This window comes from Hirundo rustica, chromosome 19, assembly GCF_015227805.2.
Source record: "Hirundo rustica isolate bHirRus1 chromosome 19, bHirRus1.pri.v3, whole genome shotgun sequence".
NCBI lineage: Eukaryota > Metazoa > Chordata > Aves > Passeriformes > Hirundinidae > Hirundo > Hirundo rustica.
The window spans coordinates 3465660-3487648 of record NC_053468.1 but is presented as its reverse complement, the minus strand read 5'-3'; the positions used below and the strand labels follow the sequence as shown (position 1 = coordinate 3487648).

The window sequence follows — 21989 nt, the reverse complement described above, 5'->3', positions numbered from 1 at the left end:
ATACAGCAAAGGACTTCTGACACCAGGGACCATCCTGCCTTACAGTCCTGGCTGAAATGTGCTATTTTAGCAGAATGCATTAAGGTGTGGGCTCAATTATTTCAATATCAACTTTGTAGGGGTTTTTAAGTCAAATTACAGACAAATGTGCACAAATGACCCCTCATAGATGAGCTGCACAGCACTTGCTGATTTTGTGGAAAAGTGCGCAGAGAGATAAGCATCAATGACACACAAACAGGTACTCAGTGACATCCTTTTTTGTTTTGCTGCTGGAGGTCACTTTACAGGTCATTAAAATTCAGACATAATTAAATGCTTCCAGACCATAAAAACACACATGTCCTGAGAGTTGTCTGTTTGTTATCCTGGACCTACAAGTGAACAAATCCTACATTGTAACTTTCATTTCCTCCAGAGTTCCAACTACAAAAGAGTAAAGCTGGCACTTTTTCTATCTGGATCTTTGAATGTCAGAAAAGGAAAAGGAAACAAGGACTTTGTCAATGACTAACAGATGCCTCGATTGAAGGGTGGGTTTACTTGGCCACAACAGCTACTGGAAAAGCAACAACTTCTGCCAGCAAACACTTCCTTTGCTTCTAGTGGCTGAAGTGGAGTCCTCTGATGGAAAGCATAGCCAGGGCCATACGAAAAGAAAATTGATATTTCCTCCTATATTTCTCTGCTCTCTGTGTTTATTCACACCCCTCTTACTGCACCTTCCCTCAAGGCTGACCTTAGCTCCAGATGTTAGGATCTCTCCCTCCCTTGGGAGAGCAGATGACCCAGGGACATTTGGACAAGCTCTGGTTTTGGAGATGCATGCAAGGGATTCTCCCCTTGCACAGACTATGAAAGAAGAAAGATGATCCTCCCTTCAGCCAGCAGGCAGCTCTGGAGCTGAAATTACAGTCACAGTGCCCTTGTTTCACAGCAGTTTCAAATATAAACCCATCTACTGCTGCTGTTCCTATGAGGCTTTCTCTTGCTTTCAAAAATGTTTAAAACTGCATGATGTCCAACTAATTTAAACTAAAACCGTACACATAACCCTTCCTTTTCAACTTCTTCGTCTGATTCATCTAACCAAAAATTTCACCATCACTTAATGAAGTTTTTCCACACCTCTTTCACTGGCAGAAAACAAGAGCAGTGCCTGCTGTGCTTACTTGCTTTTTCTTCAGTTTCAGGATTTGCTGTTCCACTTTTGCAATTTCACGATCTACGCGGTCCATGCTCTGTATCAATTCCTCCTTTGACAGCTTGGAAGGTGAAGCATTTTGGTCCTCCCCACAAGGTTGACCAGAAATTGGAGAAGATGGTCCCTCATGCTTTCCTCCAAAAGCTGGGTCCTTCCATGGGGACAGGAGATGGGGGAGAGATAGAGAGGAAATCAGTCATAACTTGGGAACGAGCGCGCAGTAAACAAACACCAACGAATTAACAGCAATTTCCAGTTATCTATACCTCTGTTGAGAAATCAGTTAAAGTTTTCATAATGCTCTAAATCCTTTATGATACTGTAATTTCAAATTAAAAAAAAACAAACAAACATACTGCAATATTTACTTTGAAAGCAAAATAAGACCCAAACGCCTTCCTTTTAAAATACATCTTCATAAATGCAAACAGTAACTTTTATTTTTAAAGGAAGGGTTATTTGAGAGCCACTCCTCAACACTCTGCACCTATACTGAGGAGGATACTCCTTAAGATAATCATGACCAGCCTGATAAAGCATATTTGGAGTTAGTTGTGGTTATAAATGTGAAGTTCTCTTGACTTTAGCTCTAATATTTAATACCTAAAATAGAAAATGCCCACCCCAAACTAGATTGTCCTAGATTTAGCCAAAATGAGACAGTGACAAGCATAATTAGTGTTATGTAAATAAGGAGATTCATTTCAAATTCTTAAAAGGGAAAAGGGGGTGGAAGGAAGTACTTTGACTATTCAGCCCCAATGTTAATTACAGGAAAAAATGGACTTGAATGCATCTGCCAGCAGCTTTTAGTTGAAAAGCAGAAATATTTCATGCACTACGTTACAATCATTTTACAACTGAGATCTGAAAGACTTGAGAGAGTAGTGGCAACTCAGAATTCCAGTCTATTTACTGTGTTTGAGTCAGACTGTGTAAGAGAGTAACACTGACTCATGATCACAGCTCCTGATAATGTGTAAAAGTAAACGTTTGGGATTAAAGAAAGAACCTAAACAAACAAAAAAACCAACCTAACAGAAAAATCCAATTAGCTCACTGCAATACAGAAAGTTACACCTTCAGCACTGTAACAGCAAATGGCTTTACCTTCTTAATATCTGCAGATCTCAACCCTTCCTGCAGAGGATGCACTAAAGGTAAGACAGTGGCTGCACTGACACGCTGGAAATGGGAATCAGACACTTGCTCAAGACGTGGTCGCTTAGATTCCAGTGAATCATGATCCGTCTGAGATGGACCTGGATGAAACTGCTGCTCATATCCAGTCCTCCTTTCCTGAGGCCTATAAAGAGGAGACAAACTGTTAAAATATGCATTTTTGATACAAGAAAGATCCTCAACCCTTCTCAGTTTTAAAGGAGATGCAATTTGGTGAAGCTCTTCCTAAACAGTAAAGCAGATAAATGTTTTTAAGTATGATCTTCAAAAATACAACAGTTAAAATCCACTGGAAAAGAGAAAGTGAACTTGAATCTCAAATTAAAGGCGCTCCTGTCATTACACAATCTTAAAGAAACTCAGCACTTCTACAAGGATATTGCTCAGATCAAAGCTCTGATTCAAATTTGAAACACACCAAAAATCCATGAGAAAAAACACAGTACTACATTCCACTGAAGATGGCCACAACAGCTCCATTATTGAATTTTTGCAGCCAAATAATTTTTAAATATACACAGAACGCCTGAGATGAGCCATGAGTCTGTTTGGAACTTGATCTTTACGAAAATGCTACTCTGTGACAGAAGCAGTCATTGATTCAATCCATGAGTCATTTAAAGCCTCCTCCTTCTCAGAAAAACGTTCAACAGTTATCACTTGCTGCTCCCAGTGCAGTGCACAGGATGCCCATAAAAAACTCTCATATGCTTCAACATCTTCCTATGAAGTGCCACTGAAGAGATGACAGCAGCAGTTTCCTGCAGTTTGCCAGAACTACCAAATAAGCTTTTACAAATTTACAGTCTGAGGGGGGGGGGGGGTGTTGTGATTTATTACTGCTATAAACTCAATTTTGAGAACTCTAAAAGCTGCTGTGATTCTCAGCACTAAAACAGAGCCTTACTGACATTTTGCTGACACAAGATGAAGGCAATATGGAAGCCCCAGATTTCACTATCATCAAGTTATTTCTGGGAATATCCTAATGAGATTTTAAGCCAGACCAGTATTTACATAACATTCATCATGGGTATTTGTTCAGAACCAGATCGGTCAGTCATAGCCAAAATAAACCTCCAGCAGTAATCCTGCATATAAAGTTGCTCCTAGCAGATATATTCACTAAGAGTCCAAGGCAAAAAGAAGGTTTTTACAAGCAGTGAGTGCAAGAAAAGAAGAGGTTGTTACAGGCACTAACACTTACTTATGACTGTACACCAGCAGCCTAACACACTAAAGAACTGAGTGCATAAATCATATTTAAATCTCTCCCCTAAACAGAAGCACGTTCCTGCTACAATAATTACAATCTAGTTAATATTATTCTGATCTGTAGTGGGATTTTAACCTCGGATGTTCAGAGAACATCCACTGTTCTTCCAACGAATGCCTGACATTGTCTGAAAAGCTTCCTGGACCCACCAGCAGCACCGCAATGACGATGCACGTTGATCATCCCCACGCAGTGACCCCTGTCACCGGGGAGGAAGATATTGGCAAACTGAAAGTAAACTCCAACATTTCCTTCACTGCTGCTGTCCACTCTGCGTGTCCTCAGGTAACCCCAGAGCAGCTGCATGCACCAGATTGGCGTTCACAGCCCTGCAACTCAGCCTCCTCACCTGTCAGAGCCTGGGTGGAACTCGGAGAGCAGGGAGGGCCTGCGCCGGAGCTGCTGCTGCTGCTGCTGCTGCTGCAGGAGCTGCGTGGCCTGACTGACTTCCAGGTGAGAGGAGCGATAGTCGGGAACGGCAAATTCCTGAGGGAAACACCTCTCGTGTTAACAGGAACAAAAGCATTCAGTGACCACGATCGTTTCCGAAGATATTAAATACAGAGTAACACCAGATCGAGAAAGTCTTATTCCAGCTCAAAAAACTGTTTGCAAATGGCAGTTCCGAGATTTAAATAAACTTTAAAGAGACTAAATATTTACATTAGGAATTCCACCTAATTTATTAACAACTTCTAACAAAACACAGATGAGTCAGCAGCAAGCAGATGAATAGCCTTTAAAAACATCCTTTAAAATCAGTCTTGCACATCCAACTGCAAAGTGGTAAAATGAGAGCAATTTCTTTTGTTACCACCTCAAGACATTTTTATATCAGATGCTGTTAATCAGGACTAAGAGTCACACCAGATACATTTTCCAATTGATACAATTTACAAAGTGAGATACAAGATTATCTATTTGTATTTTTATGTGATCAACCACTTGCTTTTAAAAATTATACGCAGCAGGCACTAACCAAAGAGAAGCTCTACAAGACATGTAATAGATCATTACCCATGAGATTCAGTTTTCATAAATTATCTAAAAATAAACACAGAGCAAGCCAAAAAGCTTCAGTTTTTGAATTTCCTTTTGCTAACATGGAAGTAGAAGAAAACATCCAAAGTTTCTGCAGCAGGAGGAGAATGTCATTAAAATGAGGGAAACCTGAACTGTTGTAAAGCCAACAGCTGGTCCTCCACGGCACAGAGCACAGGATGGCAGAATAAAAGCTTGGCAGAAATGAGCAAGTGGGATATCCTTAGAAATCCTTCACTCCCATTCTGGCCAGCAGAACTCAGCTGGCAGCACTGGTACAGCTGCTTCAGAAGAAAAATCAGCGTAACACAAGTTTTTACACATTCTCCACCTTGCACAGAATTTTGACAAGCACCACGTTTAACTTAGAGATTCTAGCCCAATACCGCAACATGAGTTTAGGAACACAGCCCCTACTGAATTTATTCAAACCATGAGAAACCAATGATAAAGCCAGGGCATTTATATTAATAAAGGACAAGGAGGGCAAAGTAAAACAAAAGAAGCCATCCCACAGGTATTTAACCAAGCAGACTGGCAGCAGCTCTCCCCAGCAGGGCACATGGATGTGTTTCCAAATGCGAACAATTTGTGTTATCTTAGTTTAAAAACCAGAAATAACCCCTTTTTGGCACGGCAAACACCTGAACTGCAGGCTGGCTACAGGCCAGGCTCTGGGGTGTCCCCTTACCTGCTGGTGGCGGGTGCTGGGGAAGGTGTACTGCACAGAGTGGGGCGGGTACCGGCTCTGCTCCGTGCTGAAAGCTCCTTGGTTCGGAGGGTAGCCTGAACTTGACATTATCAGGGAAGGAGTCTCCACAAAGCTGTGAGATCAAGACCAGCAAGCAATCATGTTTCTAGGAAACCGCCTAAAGGGAAAAAGATCGCTGATAAGCGCTGAAGTACCAGATGTACTCACAATACATTACAGCCATAGTCACCTAAGCAAAACAACCATTACCAGTAAAAGCTTTTTCCTGATGTATTTATTTAATAGGTTACTCCAGTCTGATACATGTTAACGGGTCTTAAATGGGCTCAGAATGAGACGTGTCAGCATTGTCTACACAAAGATTTGAGGATTATATTGTCGGAATACATCCTTTTACCAGTTACCAGTTAGAATTTGACAAGAAAAGTAGGTCACTTTAAATAAATTTTAAAGAGGTTATAAGTCTATAGCTGGATTCTCATTTACAGTCAATTTCTTTAGCACAACATGAAATTCACTTCCATTTCTTCTAAAAAGCTTTTGGATTCCATGAGCTGTTGCTGACTTTCAGATCCAGGTGGACCTAGGGCTGCACTCAGTGTCACCTACAGTTCATTAAATCCCAGTGCATTAGTCAGTGAATGCCATCACCATCCAACAGCAGCTTAGCTCAAGCAGTCAGTAAAAAAGGCACCCACAAAGCAGAAAACCAGCTCTGCTTCAAATGCCAGCATAGTTTGGCTCCTACAGGACGCCAGAAACTGAATATACTACAAAGCCTTAAAACAATTCTGCTTAGTTGACAATCAATGACTACTTTGCTTCTACTGCATTCTCCAGCTGCAGATGGAGAGCAAACACTGAACTGCAAACTGATTGGGGCAAGATTTTAAATGCTGCAGAAATCCAGACAAGCTCCCTATCAAACTCTGAGCATGCCTGAGGCTGGATATAGTTCCAGCTGCCACAGATCCAAATAAACTGATTCAACCCTGCTCCCCCATCAGTGATTTGAGCCGGTAATTTATGGGTCTAAGCTCAAAAGTGACACACAAATATATTTTTAACAGAAAATATTTTTCTCCGATAGCTCAAAAGATGTACTCCTGGGAGCCTGTGTATTAAATACAGAATTCTATCCAATGTGGAGCAAATTCTCAACTTGTTGCCCAGAGCCCAGCAGACATATCAGACCTTCAAATAAACTGTTGATCTCTGTCTCAATGGCTACATTTCACAGCACATTAACCCACAGCACTTCACAGACACCACCTATAAAGCTCCATTTCTGAACTGCATTTTTCATTATCAGTCAATAAGACAAAACCAGCTCAGCAAAGAGCAAGCTACACAAATAGATTTTAAAGTACATCTGACATATTTTATCATTTCTGTTCTGGTCAGGGGATTTTGCCTCCTTAACTCTCCATCAAACAAAGCTTTACATGTCAGACTACCAAAATAATGAGACAAATTTACATTTACCTCTTAAACCTGATTTTCAGCTATGAAAAATCAAAGAGAAAGACAACAGTTTCTCTTTCAAAGCAATACTACAGATCACTAGTAGTATGCTTTATAGCAGCTGTACGTCTATTATAGTACCTATAATTCATATCCAAGTGACAAGCTGTAAGAGAATGCTTCACCATTAACATTTATTATACTTCATCATTCACACTGCATTCATTAGAGCACAGCTTTACCTACTATGTGATGGTCTAATGGGTCTGAGTCATTTGAGTTCCATTTAATCAAGGCACAGTGTCACAAAGCCAGCAGGTTCAGCTGCACACGTTGTGAGGGCAGAGAGCTATCCCTGAGCACTCCACAGTACTCCTAAACCCCAGCCCCAGCCAGAAGAAAACCACTGATTTTCCTTTCTTACATGGACTTTCACAGGAATGAAAGCTAAGGCACAAAGCTGTCAGCTCAATCCAACATTTACTGATGGGGTAACTCCTCCTGTCACAGGCTGGGCCACATTCATCAATAAATGAACTGGCTCTGTGGTACAAAGATCTCAAACACTTTAAGGTTATGGAATACAAATCTCAGTTTGATGAACTGCTGATTCCCCAACCTGTGCTTCCTCAGCAGCTTCATGTGCAGAGATCTGGAGAATCTGGGCTTGCAGAGGGGATCAGGAGAGCAACCACTTGAAAATCAAACACAAATATAGGCCAACCACTGCGTAGTTTAAGGTCCTGCCTGGTTTCTCTCTGTCAAGTTACATCTGCTCCTTATTCCCACAATATTCAGTCAAACCCACAAGTTGATCATTAACTCGGGTGCTGAAAGTTCAAACCATGCTCACTTTCTACGATGCTATAAAAGCCATTTCTCCATCCACAAGACCTTCAGCGGACACAGTGTTACATTGGTGTTCCTCTTGAAATCTTTCACAACCAACTGCAGTGACAGGGCCTGACCATCTCTCCAGATTCTGCACTCGACACAGAAAGATGAGAGAGAGGGCACAGAGTACAAGAATGAGCACCCTGCAGCCATCCAAAAATGTCAACCTAAACCCCCTGATACCTACAAGTTTTACATAATATATAGGACAACACTGACTCTGATGATTTTCCTATTGAAAACTGTAAATGTGATCATGATCATAGTGGAATTTTTTTAAAAGGGGAATAAATCAAAGCTGCCAGCAGAGGAAGGCAATAAGGAGCATTAGAGATTCCAATCATGGTCAATATGAGAAGTGAGAAGCACAGAGAGGAAAAAAAGAAAACATGAAGTTAACAGAGGTGGGGGACCATTTTTCCTCCTCCCTGAGAGAACTGGCAAAACAGCAGCAGAGATAAGGGGGTAACAGTAGAGGAAAACACGTGGTCACATATTGGCAATTATAAGATGGGGAGGGAACTAAAGGATGGGGATCCTGCATGGGATCTCATTTCTTTCACGATAAAATCAACCCTGGAGTACAAACATGTAAAATGAGACTGAAGTACAATATTCCCTCCCTCTAAGCCTCCTTTTCCTGTTACAGACACATCCACGTGTCTGCACACTCTCCTGATCTGACCCCCCTCTGTGCCCTGCAGACCCCCTTATCTCCCAGCCTCCTACAGCACAAGCTTCTTTATCCTCTCTGCTGGGTGGAAAGGGAATTTTTCACAGTTTTTGCCAGTAGAACTACCACCAATATTCTGCTCATTTCTCCCTATCTTACTACCTTAATTCTGCAATTGTGGATGTAAGTGCTTGCCTTCAACTCCTATTTCTCTGCAGGCAACCTTACGACCTGTCAGCCAAAAGCATCTGCCTCTCTCTCTCCAGCATCTGCTCGCACGTTTGCAGCAGACACAGATTATTCTTCATCAATCCAGTTCCTGGGCAGTGAGGGCAGTGCCAGCTTCCTGCTGTAGCCTCTCCAATTTCCATACATCCAGATTATGTTTAAATACAGCCATCCTTTTGCATAAAACTGTGGCTGTGTGTGCAGACTGTAAACAACCTCATCCGGGCTTTCCTCCCCGCTGTATCCTTTCATTAGTCATGACAAACCTCCTCTTGCTCTACCCAAAGCCAACCAGAATCCTCCTGGAAAGTTCCTCACTATTTATTAACTCTCTCTGCCTCTCTGATCCTCGCACTGCTTCTCTGTCCCCTGCCAGAACAGAGGCTGCTCATCTTCAATTTCAGCGCTCCTAATAAATTACAACACCAGAAATCAGCTTCCAACCCTGCTCAATGACAGCAAGATTCTATTTTTCAGACAAGTATTTTTGTACCTTTTCATAGTATTCCGCAAATGTCAGAGGTTAAATATATAAACGTTTAAAAGAGCTGTTACAGACTTTGGAATTCTGCCTCATGTCTCACAAAGATAAAGTTGGGTCATGAATATTTTCATACAGCTGCCAACCAGGCTGGCAAATTGTCTGTCTCACCAAATACTGACAATTAGAAGGGGCAGAGAGAAATGGTTTTTGTTTTGCAGTTCAGAACCCAGATATTGTGTTATAACGTCCCGTTTCATTGACACTCCCAGACTCTACAGCAAAACAGATGGGGAAACCCAGTAGCATCAAATGGATAATATTAAAAAAACCAAAACAAACAAACAAACAAAACTACAGGACATATAGGAGCAAAGAATCGAAAAAGAAGCAGTTAAGTGAAGATACACAGGGGAGAAAAAGCAATGACAAGAGTAATGGATTCAGGAACTGGGAAGAGATACTTGGCCTTGCGTTAATTTGAGCTTCACGGGCAAAGAAATGATTTAACAATATTTATTTCTAAAGGTATGACGATATTTCTGTCTTTAGCCAGCTTAAACTACTGAACAGATCCAATTCAGATTTGCCTTAAAAGTTACTGTTCACACTTACATTCACCATATGCAGGGAATTTTGAGTAAGTTAGAAATAATTTGGAACTGAATATAATAATGGCAACAATCACAGCATAATCTCAGCTTGATCTCCAGAACTCAAAATGCTTCAGAAGCAGAAGTACAAACTATCTTCAGCAGACATGTGGGAAAATGAGTCACAGAAAGGTTAAAAAATCTATCAAAGACTCCCCAGGAAATAGTCAAAGTCTGAATCAGAAATAAGACTTGATTTTTGCAGCACTTTGAAGGCGCTGCCTGAGTGAAGCAGTTCTTCACTTGGAAAAACACAGCAGGTTAAAAACTGGGACTATTTTTAGCAGGCCAGCTCCCCAAACCCCTTCACTGTGACCACACAGACCTGACAGCAGCTGCGCCAGGGCAGGGCAGTCACCTGCTCCACTTGCTGGAATATCCTGTCTCCAACTCTTACCTTCATGGATAAAAGATCAGTCTCTTGGGTAAACTCAGTTTTCCTTCAGCTATCCAAAACAAGCTGACATTTCTGCATTTAGAGTAATTTTCGTGCCATCTTGAAGTGCTTAACCAACATTTGCTAATTAAATTTCACATCCTTTTGGGAATTTTCCTCATCTTGTTTTTCAGCAAACTAAGTGTGATAGAAAGAGTGCAAAGAATGAGATTACAGTCTAACCCGAGTTGGGGGATTTTGTTTTTAAATCAGCAGCTTTAGTAAATTGAGCTCTGATGTAACTAACCCATGGCAGAGCAAGGGAGGCTCTGCCTTGCACAGGGGATCTACAATGAATCACAAAATTAATTCAGGGATATTTATTCAAAGTTTACTCTGGCAAGAAAATGAAGAGGGGAGGGAGTGTTTCAGCAGTTGGTTCGAAAGGCCTTATCCAAGGCATGATAACAATACTTGTGAATAATTATTTCTGTGATTTCACTTCATAAAACGGTAATGAAACTACCTCATGGAAAAAACCAAAATCAGGCTGTATTTATGGACCAGCCTATTAAAACACACTGACCAGACTACATGAATTACAGACCCTTCAAGACACAATGCTTCAAACCGCATAAAACAAATCAAAATTACAAGTCAAGAGTCACATAAGCAAAACCCTTCAGTGTATTGCTAGCTTTGCTAAACAAATCTTCCCAGTAGCATTTTGTTTTACCAGGTAATCATTAACCTATTCAAACACTCAAACAAAAACATCAACTTTGCATCCTGGGGATATGCCATACAGCAGAAAACACTAACATGCCCGCTCAAAACAGATTGCTAAAAATAGCTCAGTGGGTCCAGTTCCATTTTAAAAGTTATTTATTCGAATTACTGGACACAGTACAAGGCTGAGTATCATCTCCCATCTGAAATCCCTGTGCTCAGAACATTACCAGCAGGGCTGCAAGCTCACACTGACTTTACAGTCTAGAAAGTCTTCCCTAAAAGCACCAAACACTTCCAGAGCACTCATCAGTCCTTCACACACTCCTCAGTGTCCACAGCAGAGTCAAATGACATTTATACAGATGGCAAAAATTAGTGACTAAGAAAAGAAGTTCAAGTTCAAACTGATCTGTGCGAAACCTGAAGCCCGGCTGCAAAGTTCTGCAGAGTGGGATGGGATGGGATGGGATGGGATGGGATGGGATGGGATGGGATGGGATGGGATGGGATGGGATGGGATGGGATGGGATGGGATGGGATGGGATGGGAGCTACAAGATCAATAGATAGGACAATCCTGAAAGCTAGAAGATTTTCATTCAAGAATGCACCAGAAGGTTGATGCCTGAGCAGATTTAAGACAATTCTGTGCTTTACGACTGAAGGACCTGTATTCCAGCTACAATGGCCAAGCTTAGAGATGTACAGCAAAGTATGAAAACCTACTGGGCATATCCTCCAAAAGATGAAAAATTCTTTGTGTGCTACAAGGAAAAAAAATGTTCAAAGGTCAACATTAAATTAAAGACAACTTGACTAATGGTCATTTAAATATGCCCCAGAGTACTCTGCTTCCCATTTCTTCAGAACACAGGCATCATCTTCAAAGCTCAGGGCCTCTTCCACATCTTCTCGAATCTTTTTTTTTTTTTTTCCACTCTTTTTCCACTCAGTTTTATGCTGCAGAATACTCAAAAAGTTTGTAGTCAAAGCACAAGGACATATGCTGCTGGAATGAAAGAAACAATGAATGTATTTTCTCCAAGTTGAGAACAACTCACTACTGAATTTTCCATGACAATTCCACATGCGCAAATGCCTTTTCTTCTTCTGTGACAGACAGAACCATAAATTCCCAAATACACCATAAATTCCCAAGAACTTTAATCTCACACAGTTGCACTCCCTCTACTCACAAAGTTATTGATGGAAAAAACACTATTTCTATCCCTGCTAGAAATACAGTAAAAAAGTTACATCTGTGAGGCCGTGTTTTACTACCAACACTGAACAACATTCTCTCCATTAATTATCAACATCATATAAATCAAGAAACAGGAGTATTTGAAAAACAGATGCTAAGAAGAGCCCAAACATCTGAATTTAACCCTTTTCACATCCTGAAATTTCAATTAATGTACAATATAATCTTATTTCTGAACATCCAAGGCAGTAAGTCAGGCTCTTCAGTGCCTAACGTATTCTCCATGACACATGGTAAACTTTAATTTAGCCAATTACAGACGTGACACAAGTTAAGGAGCATTACAGCTGTCAATTCAAGATGTCACATTAGCTCTGTACTAGGAAGACTTTTCCATCTCCATCATGGGAGCCAAAAAATTAAAATAGGTTTTTATACTCCATATTTTAATAGGAAAAGATTCCCCATTCACAGGTTACCAGCTGCTTAAAATACTTCAAGAAATAGCTTTGGGAACACTAAATATTAAATAGGTATTAAAGAGTCATTCAAAGCAATTTTTGGTGCCATAACAAAGGTGGAAATTGGTTGCATCCTTACACATGTAATTTACATCCAAACTCTTGCCACATCTCAGGATCATTGTTATGTTTCATCTTTAAATAATTGGAATTACTGGGATTCTCTCTCTCCTGCTACAAATACAAACAGAATTTCTGCTCTACCAAAATGGGGTTGATCAAATTCAGTTGACAAGATACTCTTTCTCCTGGGAATTCTATTTTAATGCCTCCTGTAATTTACGATCTTAAAGAAAAGTTGCTAACCCATGATTTCAGGACCCAGGCCATACACAACTTTGCTGCATTATAGGGGAGAAATAACAGGAAAAACTAAGATCACATTAACATCTTTAGAAGTTTCTGATCTATTACTCACTTGCCTACCAAAAAAATTAAAAATAGAAGAATGCTGAGCACATCCACTTCCAATAAGAGCGGAGATCTCCAGCATCCTCTCAGCAGCTACCACGTAATACCCTGGGATACAGAGAATCCCTGAGGGAGGAAAGCTCCTCCTGGATTTTCAGGCAGGAACAGCTCTTACGCCCTGCCATGCAGCTTATCCAGATCTCTTCTGCCAAAGAGGGTCACAATAACACCAAAACCAGCCAAAAGAGGTAGGAGGAAGTACTCCCTTCAGAAATGGAAATTGAGGATGTAGACATTTCCTTGACTAAAAATACCACAGAGCAATGATTTCAAACTGAGAAGGGTACAAACATTACAGGTTTTCTTGTTTTAAAAGTATGTCATAGAAACAAAGATAGCTTATTTCCTAAAAACATTTTCCAAGGAACACCAGATTCCTGGTTGTCTCAATACGGCAAATAGCACACAGTTAAAGCACAGTATGAAAAAATTTCATGAGCCAAAGAACCCAAATCTCCAGAACTGAATGTCTAAAGCAAACCCTACAGAGCCCAAACACTGCACTCACATCCTCAAGAGGAGACAGCTTTTTTCTGAGGTGAATCCAGCAGTTCCCAAATCCCAGACATGTCCCTCACCCCTACTGAAGGGCCCTCTTCCTGCCACAGGGGTAATTCCACTGGTTCTGAAACATCCACAGGAGCATTCAAACTTCACCCTGAAAACTGCACTGTGAAACAGAAACCAGCCCAGGCATCCTCCAGTGCAGCAGGCAAGAGACTCAAGAGATGCTACACAAACCACAGAGGTAAGAACTGCAAAAAACCTTCCTCAGCAGCTCATCCTCACTCACGAGTGTCCGACAACTCACTGAGGTTTGCTCTAATTCACTTCTTTCCTCGCATTTCATCTGTGACTCAGAAATAGCTGTACCTCAAACTTCATATGCATCACACTCCATGCAGAAAATATTCCCTCAAAACAATTTTTCTTCTCCTTTTTTGGACTGAAAGTGTAGACATTTCAAGAACAGCTCTTGCACATTAATTCTTCCTTCACTGTTAATCCACCTGCAGGGAAAACTGCTTTTGATGTCACCTAACAGCCAAGAAATTCTGTGGTCACAGTTTCAAGTTTCCAGGATCTTCTTGTAGTTCATTGATTATCAAAAGTGGATCTGCAGTGACAGCTTTTAAAAACAGCCTTGGTTTGGAAAAGGAAATATAACTTGACTAATCCGTACTGACTAAATCCACAAACTATGATGGATTGTAAGAGAAAACACTTATAAAGAAAGGGCCAGGGCAAACTAAGTATCAGCCTCATAATTCCCCTCAGCTGACTGAGTTCAGATAAAATCAAGTCTAGATTTTAACTAAAAAATACAGAAAGGTTAAAATAACTTTTTTTTAAAACTGTATCTCTAAGACCAACAACCTGGTCCATTCTGATACTCCACAGGAAATGCACCAGGGCTTTCTGGAAACAAAGTTTCTTGCTAGTACATTTATGATTACATTTAAGATACTCTATTTTACAGGAAATGTGACAATCTATAAAGATATAACTCCAACTGGGACTAGCACAACAGCCTCCAAGTCATAGAAAAAGGCAGGGAATGAAAGAGATCCTGAACTATGAATGGTATAAATAACCCTTGAGATCTGGAGTAACAAAACCCAAAACCAATCCAGAACTTCAAGGTTCTAGATATGTTTAAGTCTGATCTTTGAGACCATGGAGAAACACCACCACAAATAATGGCTATAATGGAACAGGTAAGTGACATTTATTATGACGCGTTCTGGATATAACATTCCAAGACAGCTAAACCATGAAGTTACAATGATTATATGGGAGAATTCCCACTTTGCAAACCCCTCTTCTCTGCAAATCCAGCATTTCAGACAGAATTACAAAAGAGTAAGAGTTGAAAAATATGAACCTGATGAGACAAAAATGTATCAGGTATATACAATTCTTTGACTTACAGTGATTCATCTTTTTTTTGCCCCAAAATATTATTAATGAGGCGAAGAGTGCAGCTGATCTGAAATCATATACCTGCCTCATTTGCTGAACAGCACTTGAACTTGTCATGAACTTCCGTGTAAACTCTGTAACACTGACAAACAGGACAGGAATCAGTCGGTTTTGTAGTTGATTTATATTCACATTTGTTAGACGTGCTCCCTGAAAGGTGAATGCATTTTAATCCCTTCGGGAGAGCATTTGCTCCTCCAGGCAGCCCCGGGCTGTGCCCAGGAAGCCCAGCAGAGGTTTCACGTGGAGCTCGGTGCCCCACAGCCAGGGAATGCTCTAGGCTGTTTGCAGCTCCCACAGGACAAGTGCCCTCTGACACGGTGAGGACATAAAAGAGAATTACCCAAACATCCTTTCCCTGCAGCACGATGAACAAGCAAGATCATGACACCAGAGGCATTAAAGCATATTTTACGCTTAACATCACTCCCTTTCATTTATAGGTGTCCTTTTCCTCAACACCTTTGTGACTGCATTTTCATTTTCAGTTTTACCCAAGAGCAGTCACTCAACATGCACAGAATTTTTAAGTTCTGGCCAACAGTTTGTCCAAGTAATCTGCCTGCATAAAAGATTCATTTCCACAATTTTTACTGCTTAAAGTTACGAACAATAGGATTTTTCAGAGATGGCTGATGCATCTTTGTACCAAGAGAGTCCCTTAAATTTTGCAATAACCTTTGCAATCCTAAGCAGGTGAAGTTGCTGACTTCAAAACCACACAGACCAACATCTTCCTCGAGCCTGAACTAAAAAAGAAGGTCTGTCAAATCAGTCTGGGAGGAGCAGCATTATCAGCGGCTTGGATGTGGAGCTGGGCAAGGACATGGGAATATCTCTCAGGACACTGGGAAGAAACAGAGCTCCAAGGTAAGACTGAGCCCTCTGTGTCACACAACTCGCTGAGCAGAGCCCCATCAGGCCCAGGCTGGGATTTACCAGGTGCTGGGAGAGCATTGCAGGAGCATGGAAGGGAAACAGAACCTCACAGAAGTTCATTACTAGAGGGAGAATCACTGAATGAGAGAGACACTGAAATGGAAGACACATTCAGCCCTGTCCTGGTTATTTGCATAATTTAGAAGTATCACAAAGTAAATATTTACAGACAGCAGTCCTGCATGGGTCAGAATTTTTATCTGAACCAGTTACAGTAGGGGGGGAAGGTACCATGTTCAGTTAATAGCCCAGCATTGAAACACTGATTCAGATTTGACTAAAGAACATAAATGACTTGAAGAGTTCGAGCCTGGCATCCAGGAAACGTTTGTTTGCATTATGAAACCACTGTCTGGTTACAGGTCTGTTCTTGTGATTGTTCTGTGCTGCACTGCACCTGCACGAGGAATAGACCCCTTCCAGCTTCAACAATTGTTAAAATCTTCAATGTCACTAACTACACTGTAGAACTCTAAACAGTATTTTCAATTTTCATTAAAATCCTTTTGTAGGCAAAATACCATATGGAGGAATAAATCATTTCACCAGAACTTTTGCAGAGAGCTTTGAAAGAGTATAAATTTCTTATTTATAAGAAATATTGTTCTCTACTACAGAAGATTATTTTCAGTTGATTTCATGCATTTACCAGCAGCTGAAGCAAAGGCAGCTCCCCTTCCCTGTGAGCATCTCTCATTCATGCTACGACTGAGAAATGAAATAACTCAGAAGATGCAGTCAGAGGAGCACGAGGACTGTGGAAGGGAACTTGAGGGGGGAATTGGAAAGGAGCTTTAGGGTCTGTTCCTACTTCTACCACAGTTTTTGAGAGAGTGTTGTAGATCACAATGGAAAACATGTCTGCCCCAAAAGAGCAACTAAAACGAGTGGCTGTAGGAGACAAAGTGTATTCAAAACAAAACAGCAGCAGCACAATGTAACAAAATGAATATATTCTGATTTTGTGCACGTAATTTCATTCTGGAGAGTTACTTTTAATTGATGGCTGCAAGGCTTAACAAACTAGAGAGAAGCAACACTTGTGGAAGCAAACACTTTTAACAGCCTCTCCACATGTTAAAAAACACACGTTATAAGCCTTAGAAAGAAGATTCCAAAATGCTGCTCTTTCCCACATTTCAGCAAGCTTAGGTATTTTAGTGACCAACATCGAAGAGTGTATTTCAAACACACAAATTACCCTGCACATAGAAAGCACAAAGGAACTCTCTTTGCTCAGCAGCCCATACCATATCACAAAGAAAAGCAACGTAAAGAAAAAATTAACCACGCTTTCGCAAAAAAGGGTCACTGCAGTTGGCTTCTTTCCCCTGAACTTTTGAATCCCTGGGCTAAGCACGAAGGTCTTTCATCCCCCAACACAAGACACCACATTTCAGCTAACTAGAAATCCACTTCAAATATTCCAGACTTCCTTTCCAAATGTCAAGGTTGTTTAGTTAATCTGGAATAACAACATTCTGCAGAATAAAACTCCAGTGCAAAACTGCAACAGAGCTGCACGGTCCTTGTGTGCAGTGACATAATTGTATCCACTTCTTCAGGCACTTACATTGTGCCATCCCACTTACCACCACCAGTTTTTGTTAGAGTTGCTCTGGTTTTTACCTCTCAAATCATCCTGCCTAGGATAAAAATGCCTATCTGAGCTCAAACAGTTCATAACTCTAGTGCAGTACCTAAAATTAATAAAAGAATACTGCTACAAAAATCAAGTCTTCAAGACTAGACACCCCCACTGTAATAAGCTGTCCTACGTTACAGCAGTATTAATAGTCATGAAAAGGTAACAGACTTGTTAACACTGTATCTGTGAAACACTGAGAAGCAGGTTTTGGACAAGGTATTGTTCACAATATCTACTTGCCTGCTTAAGCCTAACACTGACAGTTCATACATCCACCTCGAATCCTGCCTAACTGCAACCAACTTGATACACACAGCTTCTCTATGTACAGAAAAATCAGCAAGAACGAAGTCCTTTACCATCAAGTCAGAACAATTCTAGCAAAAGTCACTTCCATTGTGCCCTGCAGCAGCCCGGAGATGACAGAAGCGGGGATGTTTACAGGTCCCATATGAATAATTCAGCGTCAGCATCAGCAACAACTCCCCGGCACTGACAGCGGCCGCGATGCTCCCCCGACACGGAGCTGTGGCCGCAGCACATCCTCAGGAACTACCGCTCTCCTCGCCGGGCCTCCAAGGGGACGATTTTGAAGAACTGACCCTCTTTTAATTTTTTTTTTTTTTTTTTTTTTTTTTAAACTTGCACGTCCGCTGCCCACAGCGCAAGGATGAAAGCCCAGCACAGAGATGCTCCGGGATTTCTGCAAAAACTTCCCAGCGAGGGCCACCCCACCGTGCCCCGCCATCCCCCCGCGCACCCTCAGCGTCAATGGGGGGAGAGCCCCGCGGCCACCGGGCACCCCCCGCCCCGGATCCGCCCACCCCCCGCAGCCCCGGCGGCTGCCCCACGGGCCCTCCCGGCTCCAGCGCCCTCCCCCCGGAGACCACAGGGCTCCGTCCCCGCGAGGAGGGAGGAGGACGGGATGGCCGGGCCCCCGCCTCTTCCCCCTCCTCCCCCTCCTCCTCCTCACAGCGGAGGAGCTCAGCCCGCTGCCCCCTGCGCCGCCCCGCCGGGCTCCCCGCGCTTACCGAGGCGCGGCGCGGGGGCGGCCCGGGCGGCGGGCGCCGGCGGGTCCCGGCGGGGCTGGGCGGGCGCGGCGTCTCACCTCACCCTCAGCGCCGCCGCCGCCGCCATCTTGCCTCCCCTCCCCCGGCCCCGCGCGCTCCGCCCCCTCCCGCCAGGTCCTGCCAGATACCGAACAAGCCGCTGCGCCGCGGCTCGGTACCTTTCACCGGCCGCTGTGGCTCTCCCCTTCCTCTGGCCCTGCCGGTGTGTGGTGATGCACCGGCAGCAAAAGGCCGAGAGAAGCCGCCGGAGAGGACGCGGTGGGAGGGCGGGGAGCTATGCCCCTTCCAGGACCGCTGGCCGGTGCGGCGGGGAGGGGCTCCTTCCCCCTCCCGCTGAGGGCCGGGGGGGGCGCGGCCGCCATGAGGCGAGCGGGGCCGGGCCCGTGAGGGGCTCCCGGGGGTCGGCCGCGGGCTGGGAGCGCCAGGGAGCCGCAGAGCCCCGCTGGCCCCCGTCGGAGCGATGTAAATTGGTAATAACCCATTAGGGGCCCGGGCCGCGGCCGTGCCGATGAGCGCGGCCTCAGGAGCCCCTCACGGGAGCATCGCCCGCAGCCCGTCCATCCCGCGGGGCACTTTCCGCCCCGTCCGCGGTGTTTCCCGTGATGTCCCTGAGGTCAGGCCCGTGCCCCGGCGGCGAATGACTTCCGAAAATGTGAGAGAGGTTTAAATATCGTTAAATGTCTGTTCATTCCTCCCCTGCAATGAGGAGTGTGTAACTCGTTCCCTGCATTCTTCGGAGTTTCAAATCTGCACGGCGCGTACGTGCAAATGTAACTCAGGATGTGCTAAAACCACAAATTAATCTCTAATCAGGTTTACTATGGGAAAGATACAGCATTAGGCAAGATTAGATTACCTCACTGTCACAATTTCCATTAAATGGAGAAGTCGTGCCCACATTTGCAGGATGGATGCCCACACAATTACTGGTTCCGACTAAAAAAACTGGGGCTCACCCTGTGGCAAGCAGGATCGCTCAGGAAACGCGTGTTGTACCAAGGGCTGTGTTCTTACAGTGGTTAAAAGTGCCACACTACCGTGACACGGCACATCTCCAGGCTGATGTTCGCAGTCTCTAATCCCAACAGAAGCCAATGGCTCTCACTTGGAATCACTTGGAAGTTAAAGGTGTCCAGATAAGAGCCAGGGAAGACCAGAGGGGCATACACCTGGTGTGGTCTGAGCTGCTCCTCAGAACTCTTCTAAATTGTATTCACCTTTTGTGCTTTAAACCCACCCAGCTCCCACACGCCGCCGTTGCTTTGTACACTTGTCTTCCATATTGCCTGTTTGGAAAAGCAAAGTATCCAAGCCATCGTGCTTCTGACTGTTTCATGTTTATATTAATGCTTCCTGTCTCCTTCTGCTCTGCAGCTTTCTCCAGTGGTTGCCTTCACTTCTAAACCATATCCAAAAGTCTCCTCCATTTGAACCACACTCGGGATAGCCCACAGAACGTGTCTGAAGATAAGCTCCTCCTGCCCCGCTTTTGAGCTTCCCCTTAACCCACGTCTCTTCCACAGCAGAGATAAAAGGTACCACACGCTGAAAAGCTCGGCTTTTGTCACAGTTAATCACTATTGCGGTACCGGCAGGGTCAGGGCAATACCGCTTTCGCCCAGGGGCACAGCCCGTGTTCAGTGCACCCCCTCGGGCCCCGCTCTCCCGCCAGGCCTGGCCAGGGCAGGGTTCGGCTCCTCACGGGCGGCTCCGGGACAGCGGTAAAGACACGTTTCCCGCGAAGCCCCGAAGCGGCATAGCCCGGGCCCCGTTTCCGCGGCAGCGGCCGAGCGGCCCCGCCCCGAGGCGGGAACGGGAGGGCCGTGATGAGGCGGGGGGTGGGACCCTTTGGTGCGCCGGAACCTTCGCGCCGCGGCTGGCGTTTCGCGGCGGCGGCGCGGGGCGGTCGCCATGGCAGCGGGCCCGTGGTGCTGGGGGACGCCGGCCGCGCTCGCGCTGCTGCTGGTGCTGCTGGTGCTGCTCGGGGGCGCGCGCCGCCTGCGCCGGGGCCGCGCGGGGCCCCGCGGGTGCGCGCGGGGCGGGCGCGCGCTGCTGCTGACGGCGCACCCCGATGACGAGGCCATGTTCTTCGCCCCCGCCCTGCTCGGCCTGCGCGCCGCCGGGGCCGCCCCCGCCGTGCTCTGCTGCTCCGCAGGTGAGCGGGGACCACCCGCGCGCCCACGCCGCACCCCCCTCACGCACCCATCCCGGGGCGCGGGAAGGCCGCCGTGATGGCCGGCCGCGTGGGTGGCCTCGCGCCGTGACGCGGAGTGGAAGATCCCCGGCTGCGGGGAAACTGAGGCACGGTGCGGCCTTCGCCCGCCCTTCCCCTTCCCTCGCCTCCCCTCTCATTTACAAGAGCGTGTCGTGACGGAACAGAGGGGATCGTGTTCCAATTGAAAGTCGTAACACTGAGGCACTTTCAGACTGCGCGGCGGTGTCCGTAGGTTGTAAAAGGCGCTGTTTAGCACGGCCTTTTGGCATCTCCTTGTCATTCAGTCATCTTCTAGAAGATCCGTTTGGATGATCCGGTTTTAATGTCGCGATACATTCCCTGTAACGCATCTAAAAAAAGTACTTGCATTGCAATCCGATGGTGGAACAATAGCCCGGAAGGGAATGCGAGGCCGTGCTGCCCATCAGTTGACCAGGAGGCAGCAGCGATGTGTCTTCCTTTGCTGCAGACAAATGTTTGTTCTCCAGAATGTCCGGGGTGGTGCCTCAGCCTGTGGGGTCTGTCAGTGCTGCTTTAGCTTTCCCTCAAATCACTTTTTCCTGAGTCACTGGTGTAATTTGAGCTTGTTTGTTTATTTTTTCGTGCCTGACAGGAACATGGAAATCAGAGTATCCCTTTGTAACAGCCTCTTACATATTTTAGGACTGTTATCTGCCTCTTCTGCCTTATCTTCTCCAGACTAAACAACCTGATTACTTGCAGTCTTCCTTCATAGATCATGTTTTCTAGACCTCTAATCATTCTCATCACTCTCCTCTGGACTCTTCCTATGGTTCATGTAATTTTTGGAAGGGCAGTGATGACAAACTGGAAGCAGCGCTGCTGCTGAAGCCTTGCTGAGGCTGAATAGAGTGAAAAGATTCTTACAGGCTCCACTGTTTACCCAGAACAAGAACTTTTCACAGCACATGACACTTCTATGTTCTCGTGATCTGCTAAAGCTCCAGATTGTTCTGCAGGACTGACACCTGAGCAGTTATTCCATTGTTCAGGTTTCTGTGC

At 44.4% G+C, this 21989-nt stretch overlaps 2 protein-coding genes across 7 annotated transcripts in view; one reads left to right on the top strand and one right to left on the bottom strand.

Annotated features, from left to right (window-relative positions):
• Nucleotides 1–20522, bottom strand: part of NCOR1 (nuclear receptor corepressor 1) — a 56968-nt gene extending 36446 nt beyond the window's left edge. For 2 of the 6 annotated variants that reach the window (XM_040082560.2, XM_040082566.2), the window contains exons 1-5: nucleotides 19608–20522; nucleotides 5395–5572; nucleotides 4012–4148; nucleotides 2315–2510; nucleotides 1173–1355 (exon numbers count right to left, since the gene is read on the bottom strand). In XM_040082560.2, the coding sequence (XP_039938494.1) occupies nucleotides 1173–1355; nucleotides 2315–2510; nucleotides 4012–4148; nucleotides 5395–5502 (624 nt within the window). In that variant the 5' untranslated portion in view covers nucleotides 5503–5572; nucleotides 19608–20522. Of the gene's footprint in view, nucleotides 1–1172; nucleotides 1356–2314; nucleotides 2511–4011; nucleotides 4149–5394; nucleotides 5573–18040; nucleotides 18182–18712; nucleotides 18747–18789; nucleotides 18836–19607 lie in introns of those variants that run through there. The other 4 variants (XM_040082564.2, XM_040082562.2, XM_040082561.2 and 1 more) reach the window with 4 other exon arrangements.
• Nucleotides 20523–20662: 140 nt separating this feature from the next.
• PIGL (phosphatidylinositol glycan anchor biosynthesis class L) overlaps nucleotides 20663–21989 on the top strand; it is a 51414-nt gene continuing 50087 nt past the window's right edge. The window contains exon 1 of the mRNA XM_040082568.1: nucleotides 20663–20906. Coding sequence (XP_039938502.1) covers nucleotides 20663–20906 — 244 coding nt within the window. The remainder of the gene's footprint in view (nucleotides 20907–21989) is intronic.